Below are 20,318 nucleotides of genomic sequence, written 5' to 3'. Positions count from 1 at the left end.
TTTATTTCCCATGAAGTGATGGGATCAGATGCCATGATCTTAGTTTTCTGAATGTTGGGCTTTAAGCAAACTTTTTCACTCTCCTCTTTCACCTTCATCAGGAGGCTTTTTAGTTCCTCTTCCCTTTCTGCCATAAGGGTGGTGTCATCTGCATATCTGAGGTTATTGATATTTCTCCCTGCAATCTGGATTCCAGCTTGTGCTTCTTCCAGCCCACCGTTTTTCATGATGTCCTCTGCATATAAGTTAAATAAGCAGGGTGACAATATACAGCCTTGACGTACTCCTTTTCCTATTTGGAACCAGTCTGTTGTTCCATGTCCAGTTCTAACTGTTGCTTCCTGACCTGCATATAGCTTTCTCAAGAGGCAGGTCAGGTGGTCTGGTATTTCCATTTCTTTCAGAAGTTTCTACAGTTCACGTGATCCACACAGTCAAAGGCTTTGGCAAAGTCAATAAAGCAGAAATAGATGTTTTCCTGGAACTCTCTTGCTTTTTCCATGATCCAGCAGATGTCGGCAATTTGATCTCTGGTTCCTCTGCCTTTTCTAAAACCAGCTTGAACATCTGGAAGTTCATGGTTCACGTACTGCTGAAGCCTGGCTTGGAGAATTTTGAGCATTACTAAGCATGTGAGATGAGTGCAATTGTGCAGTAGTTTGAGCATTCTTTGGCATTGCCTTTCTTTGGAATTGGAATGAAAACTGACCTTTTCCAGTCCTGTGGCTACTGCTGAGTTTTCCAAATTTGCTGATATATTGAGTGCAGCACTTTCACAGCATCATCTTTCAGGATTTGAAATAGCTCAACTGGAATTCCATCACCTCCACTAGCTTTGTTTGTAGTGATGCTTTCTAAGGCCCACTTGACTTCACATTCCAGGATGTCTGACAGAATGTGGTCCACTGGAGAAGGGAATGGCAAACCACTTCAGTATTCTTGCCTTGAGAACCCCATGAACAGTATGAAAAGGCAAGATGATAGGATACTGAAAGAGAAACTCCCCAGGTCAGCAGGTGCCCAATATGCTACTGGAGATCAGTGGAGAAATAACTCCAGAAAGAATGAAGGGATGGAGCCAAAGCAAAAACAATCCCCAGCTGTGGATGTGACTGGTGATAGAAGCAAGGTCTGATGCTGTAAAGAGCAATATTGCATAGAAACCTGGAAAGTCAGGTCCATGAATCAAGGCAAATTGGAAGTGGTCAAACAGGAGATGGCAAGAGTGAACGTCGACATTCTAGGAATCAGCAAACTAAAATGGACTGGAATGGGTGAATTTAACTCAGATGACCATTATATCTACTACTGCGGGCAGGAATCCCTCAGAAGAAATGGAGTAGCCATCATGGCCGACAAAAGAGTCTGAAATGAAGTACTTGGATGCAGTCTCAAAAACGACAGAATGATCTCTGTTCATTTCCAAGGCAAACCATTCAATATCACGGTAATCCAAGTATATGCCCCAACCAGTGTAGCTAAAGAAGCTGGAGTTGAATGGTTCTATGAAGACCTACAAGACCTTTTAGAACTAATACCCAAAAAAGATATCCTTTTCATCATAGGGGACTGGAATGCAAAAGTAAGAAGTCAAGAAACACCTGGAGTAACAGGCAAATTTGGCCTTGGAACACAGCATGAAGCAGGGCAAAGGCTAATAGAGTTTTGCCAAGAAAACGCACTGGTCATAGCAAACACCCTCTTCCAACAACACAAGAGAAGACTCTACACATGGACATCACCAGATGGTCAACACCGAAATCAGATTGATTATATTCTTTGCAGCCAAAGATGGAGAAGCTCTATACAGTCAGCAAAAACAAGACTGGGAGCTGACTGTGGCTCAGATCATGAACTCCTTATTGCCAAATTCAGACTTAAATTGAAGAAAGTAGGGAAAACCGCTAGACCATTCAGGTATGACCTAAATCAAATCCCTTATGATTATACAGTGGAAGTGAGAAATAGATTTAAGGGCCTAGATCTGATAAAGTGCCTGATGAACTATGGACGGAGGTTTGTGACACTGTACAGGAGACAGGGATCAAGACGATCCCCATGGAAAAGAAATGCAAAAAAGCAAAATGGCTGTCTGGGGAAGCCTTACAAATAGCTGTGAAAAGAAGAGAGGGGAAAAGCAAAGGAGAAAAAGAAAGATATAAGCATCTGAATGCAGAGTTTCAAAGAAGAGCAAGGAGAGATAAGAAAGCCTTCTTCATTGGTGTTTTTCTTTCTGGCTTACTTCACTCTGTATAATCGGCTCCAGTTTCGTCCATCTCATCAGAACTGATTCAAATGAATTCTTTTTAACGGCTGAGTAATACTCCATTGTGTATATGTACCACAGCTTTCTTATCCATTCATCTGCTGATGGACATCTAGGTTGTTTCCATGTCCTGGCTATTATAAACAGTGCTGCGATGAACATTGGGGTACATGTGTCTCTTTCAATTCTGGTTTCCTCGGTGTGTAGAAAGATGGCAATGACGACCCTGGATGCAAGACAGGAAAAAGACGCAGCTGTCTATAACGGACTTTTGGACTCAGAGGGAGAGGGAGAGGGTGGGATGATATGGGAGAATGGCATTCTATCATGTATACTATCATGTAAGAATTGAATCGCTAGTCTATGTCTGACGCAGGATACAGCATGCTTGGGGCTGGTGCATGGGGATGACCCACAGAGATGTTATGGGGAGGGAGGTGGGAGGGGGGTTCATGTTTGGGAACACATGTAAGAATTAAAGATTTTAAAATTAAAAAAAAAATAATAATAATAATAAAAAATAAAAAATAAAAAAAAAATAAAAAAAAAAAATCAAATGGGGGAGGTGAAGAATTCCCACCAGCCTCTCTGCAAAAAAAAAAAAAATAAAAAAAAAAATAAACCAGTATGTATGAGTTAGCTCTCGCCCCAGTGTCCTAAAAAAATAAAAAAAATAACTTTTTAACATACCACAATGAAGCTATGGATTTAAACATGTTTTATGTGTTTTAATCTATCAAAATTTTGTTTTAATAGATGGTTACATTTTTTTATTCAGTCAATAAAAGTCTCTTTAAGTTGGAAAAAAAAAAAAAAAAAAAAAGAAATTAGTTGAAATGTTTAAGTAAGCTCCTGTGAACATTTAAATTATATTTTAATCAGAATTTGAAACTGGATATGTAACTATTCCCATATCTCCATTATCATTTAGTTATAGCTTTAAAAGGTTAAATATGTTATTTTCTATCTATATTTTAAAAGCTGATTTACTAAAGGGAAAAGGGAAGATTTCTCAGTCATCAAACTCAATTATTTTCTTCTTATTCAGGATTGTGTTGATATTCTAATGAATGCAGAAGTTAATTAAAATAGTAGGACTTAACTTATTTTGAAGCTGCAATAAAATAAATGGTTTTAAATAACTCAAAAAAAAAAAAAAAAAAAAAAAAAAAAAGAAAGCCTTCTTCAGCGATCAATGCAAAGAAATAGAGGAAAACAACAGAATGGGAAAGACTAGAGGTCGCTTCAAGATAGAGATACCAAGGGAACATTTCATGCAAAGATGGGCTCAACAAAGGACAGAAATGGTATGGACCTAACAGAAGCACTACATAATAAAACATAATTGTAAACTAAAATCCTGTCATGAAAAGACACTTTAAGCCTCCTTGCTTACCAAAGCTAAGTGAAAGAAAGAGGCTTAAGAACCACAAAGGCACATCTACTCTAATAGAGCATCGTTTCTGGGGGTTGGTGCCTATTAACTTTGCTCACATCCTAAACGTGGACCGCACATGCTGCCACACACACGGAGGAGAGACTGCAGGTGAGCAACCTTGGTGAGGAGGGGAAAACAGCAGCCCCTCAAAAACAGCATGCCAAGAGAACAGGAAGGGGCAGAGAAGAGCCCACTCCCAGAGGCCAAGGCGGGCACAGCCACAGGAGGAAGCCAAGCCACAGAAACAGAGGAGGAGCTGAAGGCACAACAGCGCCTTAAGCAGGGTTAGAGGAAGGAATTTTCACTTTCCAATCAATCTGGAAAGTGGTTAAGATGAAAGCAAGATCAAAACAGGCAAAGACCAAATCCATTTGTTGTCATTCAATGAGTAGTACACCCATTCAGAATTCAGAACATGTTCCTTTGCTTGTCTTGAAATATTTACTATTAGAACTTGTACAATTTTTTAATTTATAATACAGTTCAAAATTACTGGCAGTGCTTACTATGCCTTCCCATTTTAAAAGGTCTGAATATTGTTTGCTCCAAGAAAACACTATACCAGCTAGCTTAAGCAAAAGGAAGTCACACTGGAAAACAGACTTGAGAAAAAGTTAAGCATGTAAACTTCAGGGTCAGCAAGAACGAGAGAAGCTCTGAAGCTGCAGGACTTTGCAGAACTCCATGAAAACAAATCAAGAGATGACAGAGCAGAGAAATGGCCAATGGGGTTCCCTGCTGTGTACCAGGGTCATTCTTAGAAGACAGCATCTTTTGTGGTCAGCTACAGTACTGCATTCATACATAATACTCTTGTAATTTGCATTTATATTTAATATATATGTATTAGTTCATAATTTATGTAAAACAAATTTAAAATCACTAATTTTCACTGAACACAAGCTACATGCTGCAAAGTTTTTGTACATAATATCATTAAAATTTAAACTTATTAAAAGTATTTGATATCAGAGCTGTTACTGGGAGAAGTGACACCAGAATCATAAAATATTAAACATCACTAACTAAAAAATCGATGGTACAAATATGTTTATCAACTCATCTTTCAAAGGAGTTTTTGTTCTTACAATAAGCCTGTAATTTAAGATACTGCATGCCTTTTTCAAGTAGATGAACAAAATAAGGCCCAAAACAGTAATTTAAGTTTCCTTGAATAGGAAAAAAGCACCAAAATCTCAAGTCCCCATTAATGCAATCTCAGGCTGAACCACTAAGTTACTTTAATACCATATTCCTCCCAAAATCCACTAATATCACATTATAGCAAATAATAATTGCTTTCACAATTTTTTTAAAATTATAAATGCTTATTGTTTGAAACTTAGAACTTACAGAAAAAAAGAAAAATTTCCCATAACACAGAGATAAGCACTTTAAGCAGACTGGTCTATTTCTTCAACCATACTTGTTGAATATAAAACAGTAATTTCTTATCCATTTCTGACTTAAAATTATATCCCCATTACTTTTTTTTAGTCTGTTACACTGTTCTATAAGTTTTATACTATTTCTGATTTCAAAAGCAATCCAAGCCCGTTACAGAATAATTAGAAATTAGAGGAAAGTAAAAGGAAATAAAGTCATCGACAGACAGCCGCTTCGATGTGCCGGGGCCCCGCACCCCAGGCCGTTGTCTACTGACACTCGTGTGAATGACCCTGTGTCAGAAACGCCCCAGCGCATGTGCTCGGTCACACGCACGGGCAGCACAGGGCAAGGGGCAGGGGCGGGGCGCTTGAGTCGGCCGGAACTACATTCAAAGCCCAAGTGCATCACTTACTAAGTGGGCGACCTCAAATTCTCCGCACCTCAATTTCCGCATCTACGAAATAGGGACTGTCACAAGGGAAGATCTTGCACAGAAAGGCCTCAGCACATTGCCTGCTGCATGAGAAGCACTCGATAAAGACATGCCATCACACTGTACAAACCATGCTATAACCTCATTTTTCACCGAATATATTCTGAACATCCTTCCATGTCGATTAGATCCGCTTCTACAACACCTTTTTAGCACCAACATAGTACCGTAGTTTCCTCATGTGCTACCTCAGCCGCTAGAAAAGACGCCATAAAGATCCAGATCTCACCATTTTGGTAAGAGCTGCCTGCCACTGACTGTTACATGCAGTGCGCCGGCCTCCATCCAACCCGACTTACTCCCTAAAAGCCGGGGATGGGGGTCAGAGCAGGTTAAGACTCCCAGTGTTTCCTCACTAGCTGACTTCGGAGAAGGGCAAATGGGGTTTGGGTTTTGTTTGTTTCTTTTTTAGAGTTTTTAATTCTCCATAGTCTCTATGATGAAATTAAGTTTATTTATCCAAGAAAGAGCAACTTTCAAACCAAAGAAATGTAGTTTCTAAAAGTCCTCTTAAGCTGCATTTTCAGATAATAAAATGTTAAACTATAGATTTTAACTTGCTATAAAGTATCTATCCACATAAAAGCATGCCACAGCTTTCCTTTCACACTTGTGACCCCACGGGGAACAGCAAAGTTAAGATCCAGATGACTGTGGTCTTTATAACACTGTGATACTAGATTTAAGCAATTTTCAAAGTCCAGGAGTTGGTCAAAAACCACCAGCCAATCATATCAAGTTGACACAACATGGCAAAAGTCAACACTTTCATCTGCGATTTATCCTCATCCATTGAGTTTCTTTGTATCTTAACCATGGTCCTCCCTCCATATGTATGCTTTCCTTCAACTGTTAAATGTAGTTTACCCTGTGCATTGCATATCTGATAGCTAAGATTCAAGTCCTATTTTTCCACAGCTAAGACCCCAATTCAGAATGTTAAGGAGGTCATTATGGAATGTGTTGGCTAAACATGGAGGTCTTGACATTGGTCCAAAGTGGCAAGAATCTTCTTATGTAGACAAGGAAGTCATCACCGCTGTCGCGCAGCGTCTTTTTTACCTGAATCCTTCATCTTTGCGTTCCCAACGTTCCCAAGTGCTAAGCTGAATTCCAGACTCTAACTGACCTGCCTACTCGTAGCCCCACCAGGACTCTGTTTACGCTGATCCGCCAGGTTCTGAACCCTCTGTCAGCACTTCACTATTTGTATTTCACTCCTCCTTTCAGTTTCCAATTTCTCTCGTCCTGAAGTACATCTTCTAGTAGTTCCTTCAGCAGAAGTGACCAACTTGGTCTCCGTCTACAAAACTTTGTTTCATTTTCACCCTTGAGTATTACTTCATATGGATACAGAATGCCAGGTTGATGTTTGTCTCTCTCCAAAAGCACTTTGCAGATAATGGTCCATCACCGTCTGCTACCAACAGAACGTTTTCTAGTCTCAACAATGACTTTCCCCCAGTTGCTTCTGTCTTGTTCCTAGTGTCTCAGGTACAATGTGTCTAAGTATGGAATTGTTTTTATCTTGCTTAGGGTTCACTGTGCTTCTTGAACCTAAGAAGTAAGCCTTGCATCTATTATGGGAAAATGTCTACCATTATATCTTTGAAGAGTCTCTCTCCCACTCTGTTTTCTCTTTCAGGAAGCTCACAGAAGGTAACAGTGAACTGCCTTGTACTACATTCCATAAGTCTTAACCATGCATTTTTCACTCTCTCTCTCTTCCAAGCAATTTCTTCAGAACCCCTCAAAGATCAACAGTTTTCTCTTCATTTATATCCACTCAAGCTGTGCAGTCCATGGGGTCGCAAAGAGTCAGACACGACTGAACGACTTCACTTTCACTTTTCACTTTCATGCGTTGGAGAAGGAAGGGGCAACCTACTCCAGTGTTCTTGCCTGGAGAATCCCAGGGACGGGGGAGCCTGGTGGGCTGCCATCTATGGGGTCGCACAGAGTTGGACACAACTGAAGTGACTTAGCAGTAGCAGCAAGCTGTTTAACCTATGCACTGAGGTTACTTGAGGTTTCTAGAAATTCTACTTGGTTCCTTTCCAAATCTGTGTGTTCTCTTCCCAATCTGTGATGTTCTTTCATTGCAGTCTTATTATCGCTAATAATTTTAACCAAGTGATTTCTGTCCCATGTCCCAGGAGCACCTTTCTCCTATTTACAACATCTGCCAAAGCTCCTTTGTAATGATTCATTTCCTTGTGTGACTGGCATGCTTTATTTCAAGCTCATCCTTAGCATGAGTGGTTTCTTCTATTGAGTCCCAGGTTGTTCCTCTGCTCTGCAGGACAGTTTCACACTTATTTCGGAGGGCTCCCACAATTCTGGACCAGATTTTGTGCTAATTTCTTAGCTTGAGGATTAGTTACACTGTAAGAAATGTTAAATTTCAACCTACCCCCAATGTGAGGTATGGGCTTGCTTTTTTTATTCCTAGTTACATACAGCCCCGGAGGACAGCACGTTTCTTTGTACTCCCTCAGTCTAGTGGGCAAGACTTTTCTAGTCTTCTTTTCACAGATGGGACACCCCTCAAGATTTTATACTGGAAGTCCCCAACTCTGCCTTCCTTCTTTAAGCAGACCTAAGACCATGTCTCCTATTCCTTCATGAGACCCTTGGGCCCTATACCCAGATCTAAAACCACCACAGGCCTTGAGCTCCCAATGATACCCTGGCTTTGAATTCTCTTTCCACTTCTGACCTTTGGGATTCCTGGTTCACCAGCCTCAGGAATGCTTCTACTCGTCCTTGTTCTCCTTCGTCCACAGTTTCGATGTGTTTACAGCAGGGTGGGAGTGGAAGTCTTCTACATCAGCTCCAGTAGCAATGTTGCTAGAAGCCTCCAGGAGTCACAAAATATGAAACTGTGAATTGATCACTTCAGGGAATTGTGATGGTTACTTACAGTTTTGCCAGTTGACAACAGCCCACAATTTTTTTCAGCCTTGAGAACAGGTTTTAAATTGGAAAAGATAAATATTCCCAAGGCATTGTCACTACACACTTCAAATGCCTTTGCAGTTCTTTGCTTGAGCTTTAACAGTCTGAGAAAAACACCCGTCGACTCCACTCTCACTGCCCGTTCACCCTGCAGTCAGCTTCAACCTGCTCTATGTTCCTACAACGCTAGTGAAATTGTACTGGAAAGAGTCGACCTTTCCTGCTCTATCAACAAATGCAATGGCCTTTCTCGGTCCTCATATCAGACGCACTCTCGTCAATCCCCCTCTCCCTCCTGCAGTTTAGCCAGTAAGTTGCTGCCACACTGACGTGGCCACACTCGAGTCACGACAGCTGCTCACAATCCCCATTCTGCCCTAGTGGCTTGTTACTTCCCTGAGGGCTCTCTCAATGCAGGAGACCCAGGTTCGGTCACGGGGTCAGGAAGAGTCCCCTGAAGAAGGAAATGGCAACCCATTCCTGTATTCATGCCTGGAGAATTCCCATAGACAGAGGAGCCTGGCAGGCTACAGTCCATAGGGTCACAAAGAGTCTGACATGACTGAGTGACTAACACTTCAGAACTATGGGAAAAGACAAAATGAATGAGGCATGACTCCTGTTCACCAAAGTGTAAACAACCATACCACCACCTAACACGTACTGGAGACATGCTGTGTACTTGGCTAAATACCTTCCTTATCTGTGATCATTTCAACCGATTCTCACAATAGCCATATGAAGTAGGTACAACTAAGAAGGTACATTGTACAATTATACTTCAGGGATGAGAAATCGTGCTTAAAGAAGATTAAGTAGCCAACCCAAGGAAGCACAGCTAGCTTTTATGGGTCGATTTTATTTTATGCCAAGCCTATCCTCTTAAACAGGCTACATTATCTCCACAAGAATTTATATCAAAAGCCCAGAGCTATCCTCTAACTGCAAAAGCAACATTCAAACATCTTCTTGACAAGTCTGTCTGGATGCCTCAAAGGCACCTCACATTAATACACTGGAAATCATGATTACCCTGCCCAAACTAAGGTGTCTAACCTCAGTGACTGACTCCCCTAACCAACCAAGCATGCAAGTCGGAAAGTCGGACGCTACCACCTGACATTCTCACTCAGCCTCTGTGCCCAACCTATTGCCAAATCCCATCCACCTTCTGTCCCCTACTTCTCTCTCAACCCATCCATCCTCCTCTCTCATCTCGAACTCTACCACCCTGGCCCAAGCTATGACTTTCTCTCATGTCAACAGGTGACACAGTCTAACTTTGTCTAAAGGCATTCTGGTTTCTCCCAACCCATTCTCAGTTTTGCAATCAAAGTGCTTTTTCCTTCTCAAGATAATCATTTTAAAATGCAAATCTGACTATTTCACAACCAAAGCTTTAAGTCAATCTTTTATTTCAGAGTCTGGCATAAGAATGCAGACAGCCCATTTCAGTCACAAAGAGAAAGGCAATTTCAGTGAGCATCAAGAAGGACCCCAACACACAAACAGAAGCAGATAGAGATGACAACAAAGAGGACAGCACCTGAGAGGGTTTGAATTTTTGGCTCCAGTGAACTTCCAGATGTTCAAGCTGGATTTAGAAAAGGCAGAGGAACCAAAGATCAAATTGCCAACATCTGTTGGATCATCGAAAAAGCAAGAGAGTTCCAGAAAAACATCTACCTTTGCTTTATTGACTACCCCAAAGCCTTTGACTGTGTGGGTCACAACGAACTGTGGAAAATTCTTAGAGATAAGAATACCAGGCCACCTGACCTGCCTCCTGAGGAATCTCTATGCAGGTCAAGAAGCAAGAGTTAGAACTGGACATGGAAAAAGAGCCTAGTTCCAAATCAGCAAAGGAGTACATCAAGGCTGTATACTGTCACCCTGCTTATTTAACTTATATGCAGAGTACATCATGCGAAATTCCAGGCTGGATGAAGCACAAGCTGGAATCAAGATTGCTGGGAGAAATATCAATAACCTCAGATATGCAGATGACACCACCCTTATGGCAGAAAGAGAAGAACTAAAGAGCCTCTTGATGAAAGTGAAAGAGGAGAGCAAAAAAATTGGCTTAAAGCTCAACATTCAGAAAACTAAGACCATGGCATCTGGTCCCATCACTTCATGGGAAATAGACGGGGAAACAGTGGAAACAGTGAGAGACTATTTTGGGGGGCTCCAAAATCACTGTAGATGGTGACTGCAGCCATGAAATTAAAAGATGCTTGCTCCTTGGAAGAAAAGCTATGACCAACCTAGACAGAATATTAAAAAGCAGAGACTTTATTTGACCAACAAAGGTCCATACAGTCAAAGCTATGGGTTTTCCAGTAGTCATGTATGGATGTGAGAGTTGGACTATAAAGAAAGCTGAGCGCCCAAGAATTGATGCTTCTGAACTGTGGTGTTGGAGAAGACTCTTGAGAGCCCCTTGGACTGCAAGGAGACACAACCAGTCCACCCTAAAGGAAATCAGTCCTGAATATTCATTGGAAGGACTGATGCTGAAGCTGAGACTCCAATATTTTGGCCACCTGATGTGAAGAATTGACTCATTTGAAAAGACCCTGATCCTGGGAAAGATTGAAGGTGGGAGGAGAAGGATGAGGTGGTTGGATGGCATCGCCGATGAGTTTGAGTAGGCTCCTGGAGGTGGTGATGGACAGGGAAGCCTGGTGTGCTGCAGTCCATGGGGTTGCAAAGAGTTGGACATGACTGAGCAACTGAACTGAACCTGGAGATGGAGTTGAATCCTAAATTTGCCAAGTTTCAAAGTATTTGTCTTGTAACATTGATACCTCAAGATGCCTTCAATAAAACCATTTTTCTCTTAAGTCATTCAGACTGAGTTTCTAGTTTGCAACCAAGAAAGTCTTAGCTAAGGAAAAACAAAACACCTTAGAAAAGCCAAGAAGACACACTTAGAAAAGGGGGACACACCTACACAGCAAAAATAAAACAAATTTCACATAAAGTGAAAATACCTTTGGCCAGAAAATACATAAATACACACAATGTTTGTTAACTCATGTATCTCCTCCTTTTAAAGGTGTTACATAAAATGCTGGAGGCTAAGAGCCATGTTTTCTTTTATGTTCTGCAAATCATCATAGATTGCTATAGAGCTAAACATTGAATAAAAAATTAGAAAAAGCATAACTGTACAAGAATATAAATCATAAAGTTGCATCCTTAGAAACCCACTCCCTCTGGGAACAGTTTATACATGCACTCATGTAAATAAAATGTCTTTTTTTCCCCAAGTAATACTTCACCACTACTTTACTTCCTGGTTGTAATTTGCATTGTAAGGTATTATGAATTCACCTTGCTCATAGCCAAGAATTTTATATATTGCATGAAGTGCTGAAAAGCAGTGTACCATGGAAGGGAGGGGGAAAAAATAGCTCCACAAACTAGAGATTACATCCTATATAAATACTTTTCCTGTTGCCATCTGGTGGTTCATGTATTAAATCAACACTGACGCTCATTGTACAGCGGGCTTGGCCCACAAAATCAAAACCTCCTATTCTTTTTGCATCACATTTGACACCTAGAGGGAAGGTGAGATAGAACTGACCTTCAACCACAAATATACACAAAATTAAGGCTCACACTGAAGAGAAAAACCCATAGATACCTGTGGATGTAACATACTAACAGGTTATACCCGTGTGATATAAGCTATGCTATCTCTCCTCACCCAAAATCTAACTTTCTCAACTAGCCTGCTTGGGTTGGTAAGATTCTTAATAAAGGTAACTAACAGCACTCTGAGTAGCCATATTCCTCTTCCAATTGCCACAGTCATTTTTTAGTTACCTTGCTATATTCTTTCTCTTGGAAAGATCATTCATCTTCAAAAAATCAAGCTTACATATTTGAGAGCTTCCAAGCCTCTCACAATAAAGAATTATGTCTAGAATACAGAAGAGAGTTCTAGAAGAGAGATAAGGCAACAAAACACTACATCAAAGGCTAAATTTATCTGGGTGATGATATGGGCCCAGGAATCTAGCCCATTCTCATTAGCCCACATCCCCAAAGTTACAGACACACACACCCCCCAAAAACACTGCAGAAACTACAGACTTGGCCCATGTTCAACAAGCTAATCTCCAAATATCAGTACATTAGAAGATTTATCTGACTGACATTCATTATTAAGGAACTAGATTTAATTGATAGCTGTTATCTTCACTAGACATTGTCGGTATACCAACAGCATGCCAGCTAAGCCTGTTAAAGTGAAAAATAATTATTGTGAATTTTGAGAACCATTTGATTTACTGAAAGTCCCTAATGAAGACAACCAACACAGCACTAGGTAGCACCCAGAAACAGCACCCACTAATCTCATCAATTACTGACGGTCACTGTCCAGTAAACATAAACGTTGGCACATCACTATTTCATCTCTTTCAAATTTTCTCACTGCATTAATTACCTCCTAGATTTCAATTAGTCTTGCCCTTTTTTTCTTCCAGCCATTTAAATAAATAAGCATCTCACATTTTAAAGAAACTTATTCCTCCAAACTTCAGGTCTTCATTGATAAATTGCAGCACTAATTCATTTTAGAGAACCTAAAATTTTGAGCATGAACCACTTTCAAGCTAGAGTAAATATATCATGTGTAAGATGGCAGCACCTAAGGAGAAATATTATATTGCATCCTAGCTGTCTTCAACATTGTAAACACCACACAGCAAAAGCAAAATGAAGAGAATCAGGTCCTAAGAGCTAAGATATGTGGAGTTACAGAATCCCCAGACAGAAGACACAGAAGCTGGGTAAAGGGCAGAAACAATGTGACAAAATGCAAATAAAAAAACCATGGAGAACAATTCTGAAGATGTAGCTTAACCTCCAACTTCTACAGGTGAGAAAAAAATCAACAGACCTGCTAATAGGACAAGTTAGTTACAGAATGAAATAGAAACCAGGTCTACTAACCCTTATCCCAATGTCTTTTGCATTCGCCATATCCTTTTTTCTAGGAAAGCTTTATAAAATGTTCTCATTCCCACAATACCCACAGGAGACCCTGGGGACAGGGAGCCTGAAGCCAGACCAAGGCAATGAGTTTGTCTTCAGAGCGGCCTGTCAGGGGTCAGACCACCTCAAGGCCAGAAGAGCAAACGGGCAAACAAGCGCTTCCAGAAGCACGGCTCCCATCCCTCTTTAACTCTGTCTGTATTTGGATACGGTGAGAGTAGTGTCCAAGTAGAGTAGTATCCAAAGCTGCAAGGTTAGTAACAGTGTATTTCTCCAGAACAGGGCTCAGGTATGGGTTCGGTAACTGGCAGGTGGTATTTATCAAACTACGAGAGACTTTTCTATTTTGGGGAATCATTAAAAAAAACACAAGACTGATTTCTACACACTGCTACAAAAGAATGACATGAGAGGCCATCGCTGCAGCCCCATGTGACAAAATAAGGCACAAATGTTTATATTAAAGGAGATTATTATTTTGTTTTATTTTTTAAATAAAATTTTTGTTTTAAATAATATTTTAATTTACAATAAATTTAAATTTACTTGAAATAATTAAATTTAAATTTTAATATTTTAAAATAAAAATAAAAGTTCTGTTTTATTAAAAGATTTATGAACTGACGGTAAATTTTAAGAAAATACCTCATGGAAATGAGGAAGTCAAATTACTAAATTAGAATGAAAGGGACTGTATATGTATTAAAATGCCCAGTTACATTAGGTAAAAAACAGTGACTGCTTACCCCAAGTCTTACCAGATCATAAACTTACATTGAGAGCTTAACTTTTGTTTTTTCTTTTTTTTAGATAATTGTACTTTAACTCCTCTTTGTACTATACCTTTCAACCTGATTTTCATTCCTCATCCTCACTTTACTCAGCGTTCATGGATTTGGACTGAAAGAGTCTACTTTCAAAGCTACTGCCCTTCTCCCTTCTTACAGGAACTTAAGTCATGACCTGGTCACGACCCAGTTTCTGAGTTTCACTGTCTCAGTCTCTAGACATCCTCACTAGACACTACTGGTCCCTGACCTCAAGGACACCTGGAAGAAGGCACTCCCTCCCCCCGCCAAGTTCCCCCAAGGAAACAACACGAGGACTCAGGATGGACAGAATATGGAGGCAGCTAACTAGTAGGCAGAACTTTGGAGAAGCAATGGCACCCCACTCCAGTACTCTTGCCTGGAAAATCCCATGGACAGAAGAGCGTGGAAGGCTGCAGTCCATGAAGAGTCAGACTCGACTGAGCGACTTCACTTTCACTTTTCACTTTCATGCATTGGAGAAGGAACGGGCACCCCACTCCAGTGTTCTTGCCTGGAGAATCCCAGGGACGGGGGACCCTGGTGGGCTGCCGTCTCTGGGGTCGGCACAGAGTCAGACACGACTGAAGCGACTTAGCAGCAGCAGTAGGTAGAATTTAGAGGGCTTCCCAGGTGGCCCCAGTGGCAAAGAATCCTCCTGCCAGTGCAGGAGATGCAGGTTTGATCCCGGGGTCGGGAAGATCCCCTGGAGAAGGCAATGGCAACCCACTCCAGTATTCTTGCCTGGAGAATCCCGTGGACAGAGGAGCCTGGCGGGCTGCAGTCCATGGAGTCTCAGAAAGCCGGGTGTGACTGGGCACACACACACAGGTAGGACTAAACAACAATACCCTGTTTGGCTCCACTTCACCACCCACTTAGCTTTCCAGAGTGACTTTGATTTACTCCAATATTTGGTGACACAAAAACTTTCTGGTTAGATATAATCCCAATATGTAGCTAAACTGAACTGGGGTTAGCTAAAATGCCTGCTAACAAAAGATCAGTACCTCACAAACCCCACCTCTCTATTTCCATTTGAGGAACTTAAATACATGTACTTAAGTGAGCATTTTCCAAGTGTCATTCAAAGAAATGGTTAGCATGCTCCTAGTGGTCAATTTTGAGGGGGTTCAAATCTGCCAACAGACTGTCACAATCCCACTCTCAATTGTAATCTGGCATTTACATTATGAGAAAAAAAAGTCTTCAAAAAGAAAAGGCAAAACGGCAAGTCATTTTACTATAGGAGAGGAACAGATATGTGCAGAAGGCTATGCACATTCTTCTGTTTCCCAGATTGTTTAATGCAGTTTTTATTGTTCTAAGGGAACAGTAAATAAGGTAACCTGAAACTTGAGGTCATGTAACTCAGTACAGTGTTTGGAAAGCATCAGCCACCATCTTCCCTCTGGTATTGATCAGACTGCTCCCCCTCCTGCCCCCTCCCCCATAGAGCCACAGGCTGCGTGGGAGACACCCCAGTCCATTGGTTATGCACAGAAACCGTGGATCAGGCAGTCTGCCTTCCAATCTGGTTCTACCCCTAGCCCTGAGACCCTAAGCAAATTAGTTAATAGCTCAGCACCTCAGTTTCCTCATAAGCAAAATGAGTACAAAATGCTACCTGACTCTCTGGGGTTGTTGTGAAGAGTAAATGAGCGTACCCGTAAAGCACATCGTGCCTGGTGCATAATAAGGGCTCAGAAGGGTGAGGTACAGGTGGCCCTACGTAACACTGCACAGAGGGTGATAGTCGCGTATTATTAGATTTACAGGACGGCTACCAACCAGGTGGCCACTTGCCATCTGTTAAACATGCCATGGGCTAATAAGATGCACCTGAACGCAACTAAGTGTGGCACCATGAAGACTCTCTGGTGAAGCTAGCAGCCTGGAACTCAAGCCCCAGGTGAGACTCAAATTACAAAGATGTGAGGAGAAGTGGGTATGGGAGTAAGAGGAACAGGGAAAACAAACCACTCTGGGAAGATGGGAAGCAAGGAGGGCCAAAGACGAAGGTAGATTTGTATTGAACCAATTCAGCTCTGTTTGGAGATTTCTTCAGCAAGCCAGGGGCAGAGTAGACCTTACTCAAGGCTGAGATTTGCCCAAGAAAAGGGATCCATGTAGGAGGCCAGGTCACAGCAAGTCAGGGTAAGGATGACAGAGAACTGGGTATGATTATGAGACTGGCCTACAAGGATAAAGCCATAACACAAAGACACAAGAAATCACCTGCGGAGTTTTTAAACGCACACATTCTCCCTCCAAAGACCTGCTGGTTGGAGGTAGAGCCCAGAGAGACGAGGGTATTTTTAAATTGCACTGGTGATTCTGATGTAAACCCCAGACTAGCACAAAGCAGGAACTTGACAATGTCGGTAGGAATAAATAGAATGAGTGACTCAAAAGCTAATTAAGTCTGGAAGACATTTCAAAGTTGGAGATCATGAACATGGAACAAGTGAAAATCAGCTAAAAGTGTAGAAAGCTCACTGGAGTTGTGTGTGGTCCAGCAAGGGGGTGCACAGTCTACAGAACCACAAGACCAGCAAGAAACAAGGTTAAAGGAAAAATCAAGTGATCGTAGATTAAAAAAAAAAAAAATTAAAACAGTGGTTCTCAAAATTGACTGAGCACAGGAACCACTTGAGTTTTTAAATCTCCGGATGCTCACGTCAAACCAAAAGTCAATTAAAACAGATTCTGGGAATGAGGGTCAGCCTTCCGTATTGTTTAGAGCTTGCAGGTGATTTGGACATGCAAACACATTTGAGAAACATGGGGAATCAATAGGTGATAGGATGAGGACAAACTAAGCAAGCCAAGATAGTGGTTCTCAAACTCTGGTGGGTATCATCAGGGACACCTGGAAGCAAGTTCACCACTTCAGTGTGACTCACTAAAGAACAAAAAGAGCTGGCCCTCTCCTCTCTAGGTTCACCCAATTCCCCAAGTAATTCTGATACACGCCACAGCTGGAGAGCCATGAGTCCAGGGGGCTGGAAATAACTCCAAAGGAGAAACTAAGAACTGTGAACCACCCCAAACAGTAACTGAGAAGTGCTTCCCTACTCTTCTCTTGATGAACACAACCTTAACACAAGGTTGTACTGAGCATTATCAGAATCAGTAAGCCTGTAATGGTCCATCAGGAAAGCTAAGACACCACAGGCTTCACACAAATGACACTGATGACCCTGCCATCCTCCGCCCCAGAAAGCATCCTTCTTCAACACTCAAGTGTGGCTCCCTAGTGGACAATATATGGAAAGCATGCATTGCCACCTGCCTGGCACAACTAAAAAGACTCCACTCTTTAGCAATGGAGAAAAGTCCCAAACACCCACCAGTAAGCAGACTATGTAATTCAAACTATCATTACTGTGTAAAAAGAAACTCCAGGACTATTAAAAAGTTACAATTAGAAGACCTGAACTTGGTGTTTCACTTAATGGTCAATTAGGCACTCTGGTTAAAACTTGGGTTGTGAAATTATGTAACTTTTACTAGTCTATATGGCCCTTGTTGTCTCCCAAGGTGTCACGGCCAAGCCTAGCCACATGAAAGGCCATTAGAAGGAAACAGTTACAGAGAAATTAGGAATTGCTTCACCTAGCTACATAGTAATATATAGTACTTTTGGCTGGTTCTAACCTAGTGGTAAGTGTTCCATTTAGAATGTTACATTTTATCTGATAAGATTCAAGAGAATACATTTCCCTTGCATATGGCCAACTCATCATTCCATCAGAAATCTGTAGCAGCCCCAGAATTTTCATTTTCAAGATACATGAGCTTTTGTCAAATGGTGACATCTCCCCTGTAATATGAATTTTCAATATGATATAAAAAATGATGGATATATTACACATTTCACAGAGCACAGAGAACAGAAACCTGTCAATGAATTTAAAATTTGTGACAACCTATTTGAAATTTTATACTAAAAGATCTGTACACTTTATAAACCATGTAAATGTAAAATGTGAAATAGGTACCCCCCCTTTTTTTTTTATTGGCAATGAGGAATAAAATACTCCTCCCTAACAAAGTTTGTCTTAGTGCTTGTTTTAAGTTCATTTCACTAACATTACCGTTGTAAAAAGCAACACACTGACAGCCTTCAAACTGATAAAAACTTAAAATATATATATTTCAAAACAAAGCCAGATTTTTCCACTCTGAACTTGTACACAAATTTTTGCATGGATTAAGGTTCAGAGCTTACTGTAAAGTGCAAGTCACTGTTTTGGGGGGGGGGGGCGGTGACAAAAAAGGAAAACTTAATAAACACCCTTTCTATCTTAAAGGTCATCCCTAACTGATTTAGCTTTCCTCATTTGAACCTAGCTTCTCTGGCAATCTCCAGATCCCATTTTACGAAACGACTTAATAAATGCTTTTCTACCAAAGTCAGTCATTAAGCAAAAAAGCACAAACAAGCGAAACGAAAATTTTCCAAGTAATGGAGGAGAGTTAAATTAACCAGAAATATGGCAATTTGTTTCTATGTAGCAAAACACGAGAGCGGGCATTTAGGAAAGCCTTGGGGAGAGGGAGGGGAGGACCTCAGTGCGGATCAATCAGGTTAACATTCACAGGAGAAGGATGAGTTCTCTGCTGTTCCGCGATCGGATGATAGTTTTGAGATCAGACCTTTGAGATGCGATTCCATTTAAACCATCATCCGTCGCTACACACACATCACCTTCTCTGGACACGGAACACGGCTAATTTAAGTTCAGTGCTCGCATCTGCCGTCCACCTGCCTCCCGCGACGCCGAGGACCACCGAAGCCAAGCCCCTGGAGCCGCCCGCGGCCGCGTGAAAGCCCGCACCGAGAGGGCGCGTGCAGCCAGGTACTTCCACCTCTCCGCCTCCCCAGACCCGCAAACTTCAGCGAGCAGGGACGCTCGGGGGGGGGCCGGGGGACGTTCCGGGTCTTGGACAGAACCCAGGTGTCGGGGGCCAGGCTCGGGAGAGACGCCACCTCCCCGTTCCAGCGGTCACTTGGCGCCGGCAGAGGGGCAGCACCTCCTCAGACCAGCGCGGTCTCCGGGGGGGCACGGGGGCGGGGGCGGGCGGCGCGGGGCCGCGGGCACCCGAAGTTCTGCTCCGCCAGCCGCCGGGCTCCCCCCGCCCGGGCTCGGGGGCCGGACCTGGGGGCGGCGGCGCAGCGGCTCCCGGTGGCCGGCGCCGCCCGGCGCGCTGCGGGGCGAAGGGCCCCCAGCTTGGAGGCTCGCGCGGGCGGCCCCCGGGGCGCCCCCCTCCCGGCCCGCGGGGCGCCGCGCTTACCTTGAGCCAGCGCCCGGAGCAAGTGCAGCTGCAGCGCCGCGAGCGCCCACCACCCGCGCCGCCGGCCCGCGCCCAACTTCGTGGCCGGCCGCCCGCCGCGCTCCCCCGCGTGCGCGCCGGGGCGCCCGGGCGCCGCGCGGGCTCCTCGCGGGCGCCGCTCGGGGCCGGGCCGGGACCCCCGCGGCCGCCCCGGGCCCGCCGCGCCGCCGCCGCCGCCGGCCGCCGGCCGGGCGCCCCGGGCCATGCCGAGGAGCCGCCAGAGCGGGACGGCGCGCGGGGGCCTGGCAGCCGGGCGTCCGAGGGCTGAGGGGCGCGGCGGGGGAGAAGTTGTCCGCGAGCAGACGCCCGTCCCGCCGGCTCCGCGGCCGGGGCGCCCCGGGCCGCGCCGCGTCTCGGCGAGGGTCCGGCGGGCGCTGAGGAGACGCCGCCGCCCCCGCCCGGCGCCGGGGAGAAAGTGCGCCCGCCCGCGCGCCGCCGCCGCCGCGCCCCATTCACAGCCGGGCCGCACGCGCCGCCCGCCCGCGCCCGCCGCCGCCGCTGATTGGCCGAGGGGAGGCGGCTCGCGGCCCCCCCCCCCGCGTCCCGCCCCCGCGCCCTCGGCTGCTTTCAAACTCGCCGCGCCCGCCCGCCCGGAATTTCGCGCCGGGCCGC

General features: G+C 43.5%; 1 protein-coding gene across 1 annotated transcript in view; it reads right to left on the bottom strand.

Moving 5' to 3' along the window:
• SDK1 (sidekick cell adhesion molecule 1) overlaps nt 1-19,911 on the bottom strand; it is a 723,652-nt gene extending 703,741 nt beyond the window's left edge. Inside the window, exon 1 of the mRNA XM_052636011.1 lies at nt 19,668-19,911. Coding sequence (XP_052491971.1) covers nt 19,668-19,911 — 244 coding nt within the window. The remainder of the gene's footprint in view (nt 1-19,667) is intronic.
• Between the last annotated feature and the right edge of the window lie 407 nt (nt 19,912-20,318).

The sequence above is a fragment of the Budorcas taxicolor genome, chromosome 2 (assembly GCF_023091745.1).
Source record: "Budorcas taxicolor isolate Tak-1 chromosome 2, Takin1.1, whole genome shotgun sequence".
Classification (NCBI taxonomy): Eukaryota; Metazoa; Chordata; class Mammalia; order Artiodactyla; family Bovidae; genus Budorcas; species Budorcas taxicolor.
Note: the sequence above shows the minus strand (reverse complement) of the source record. Positions and strands in the feature narration are given on the sequence as shown.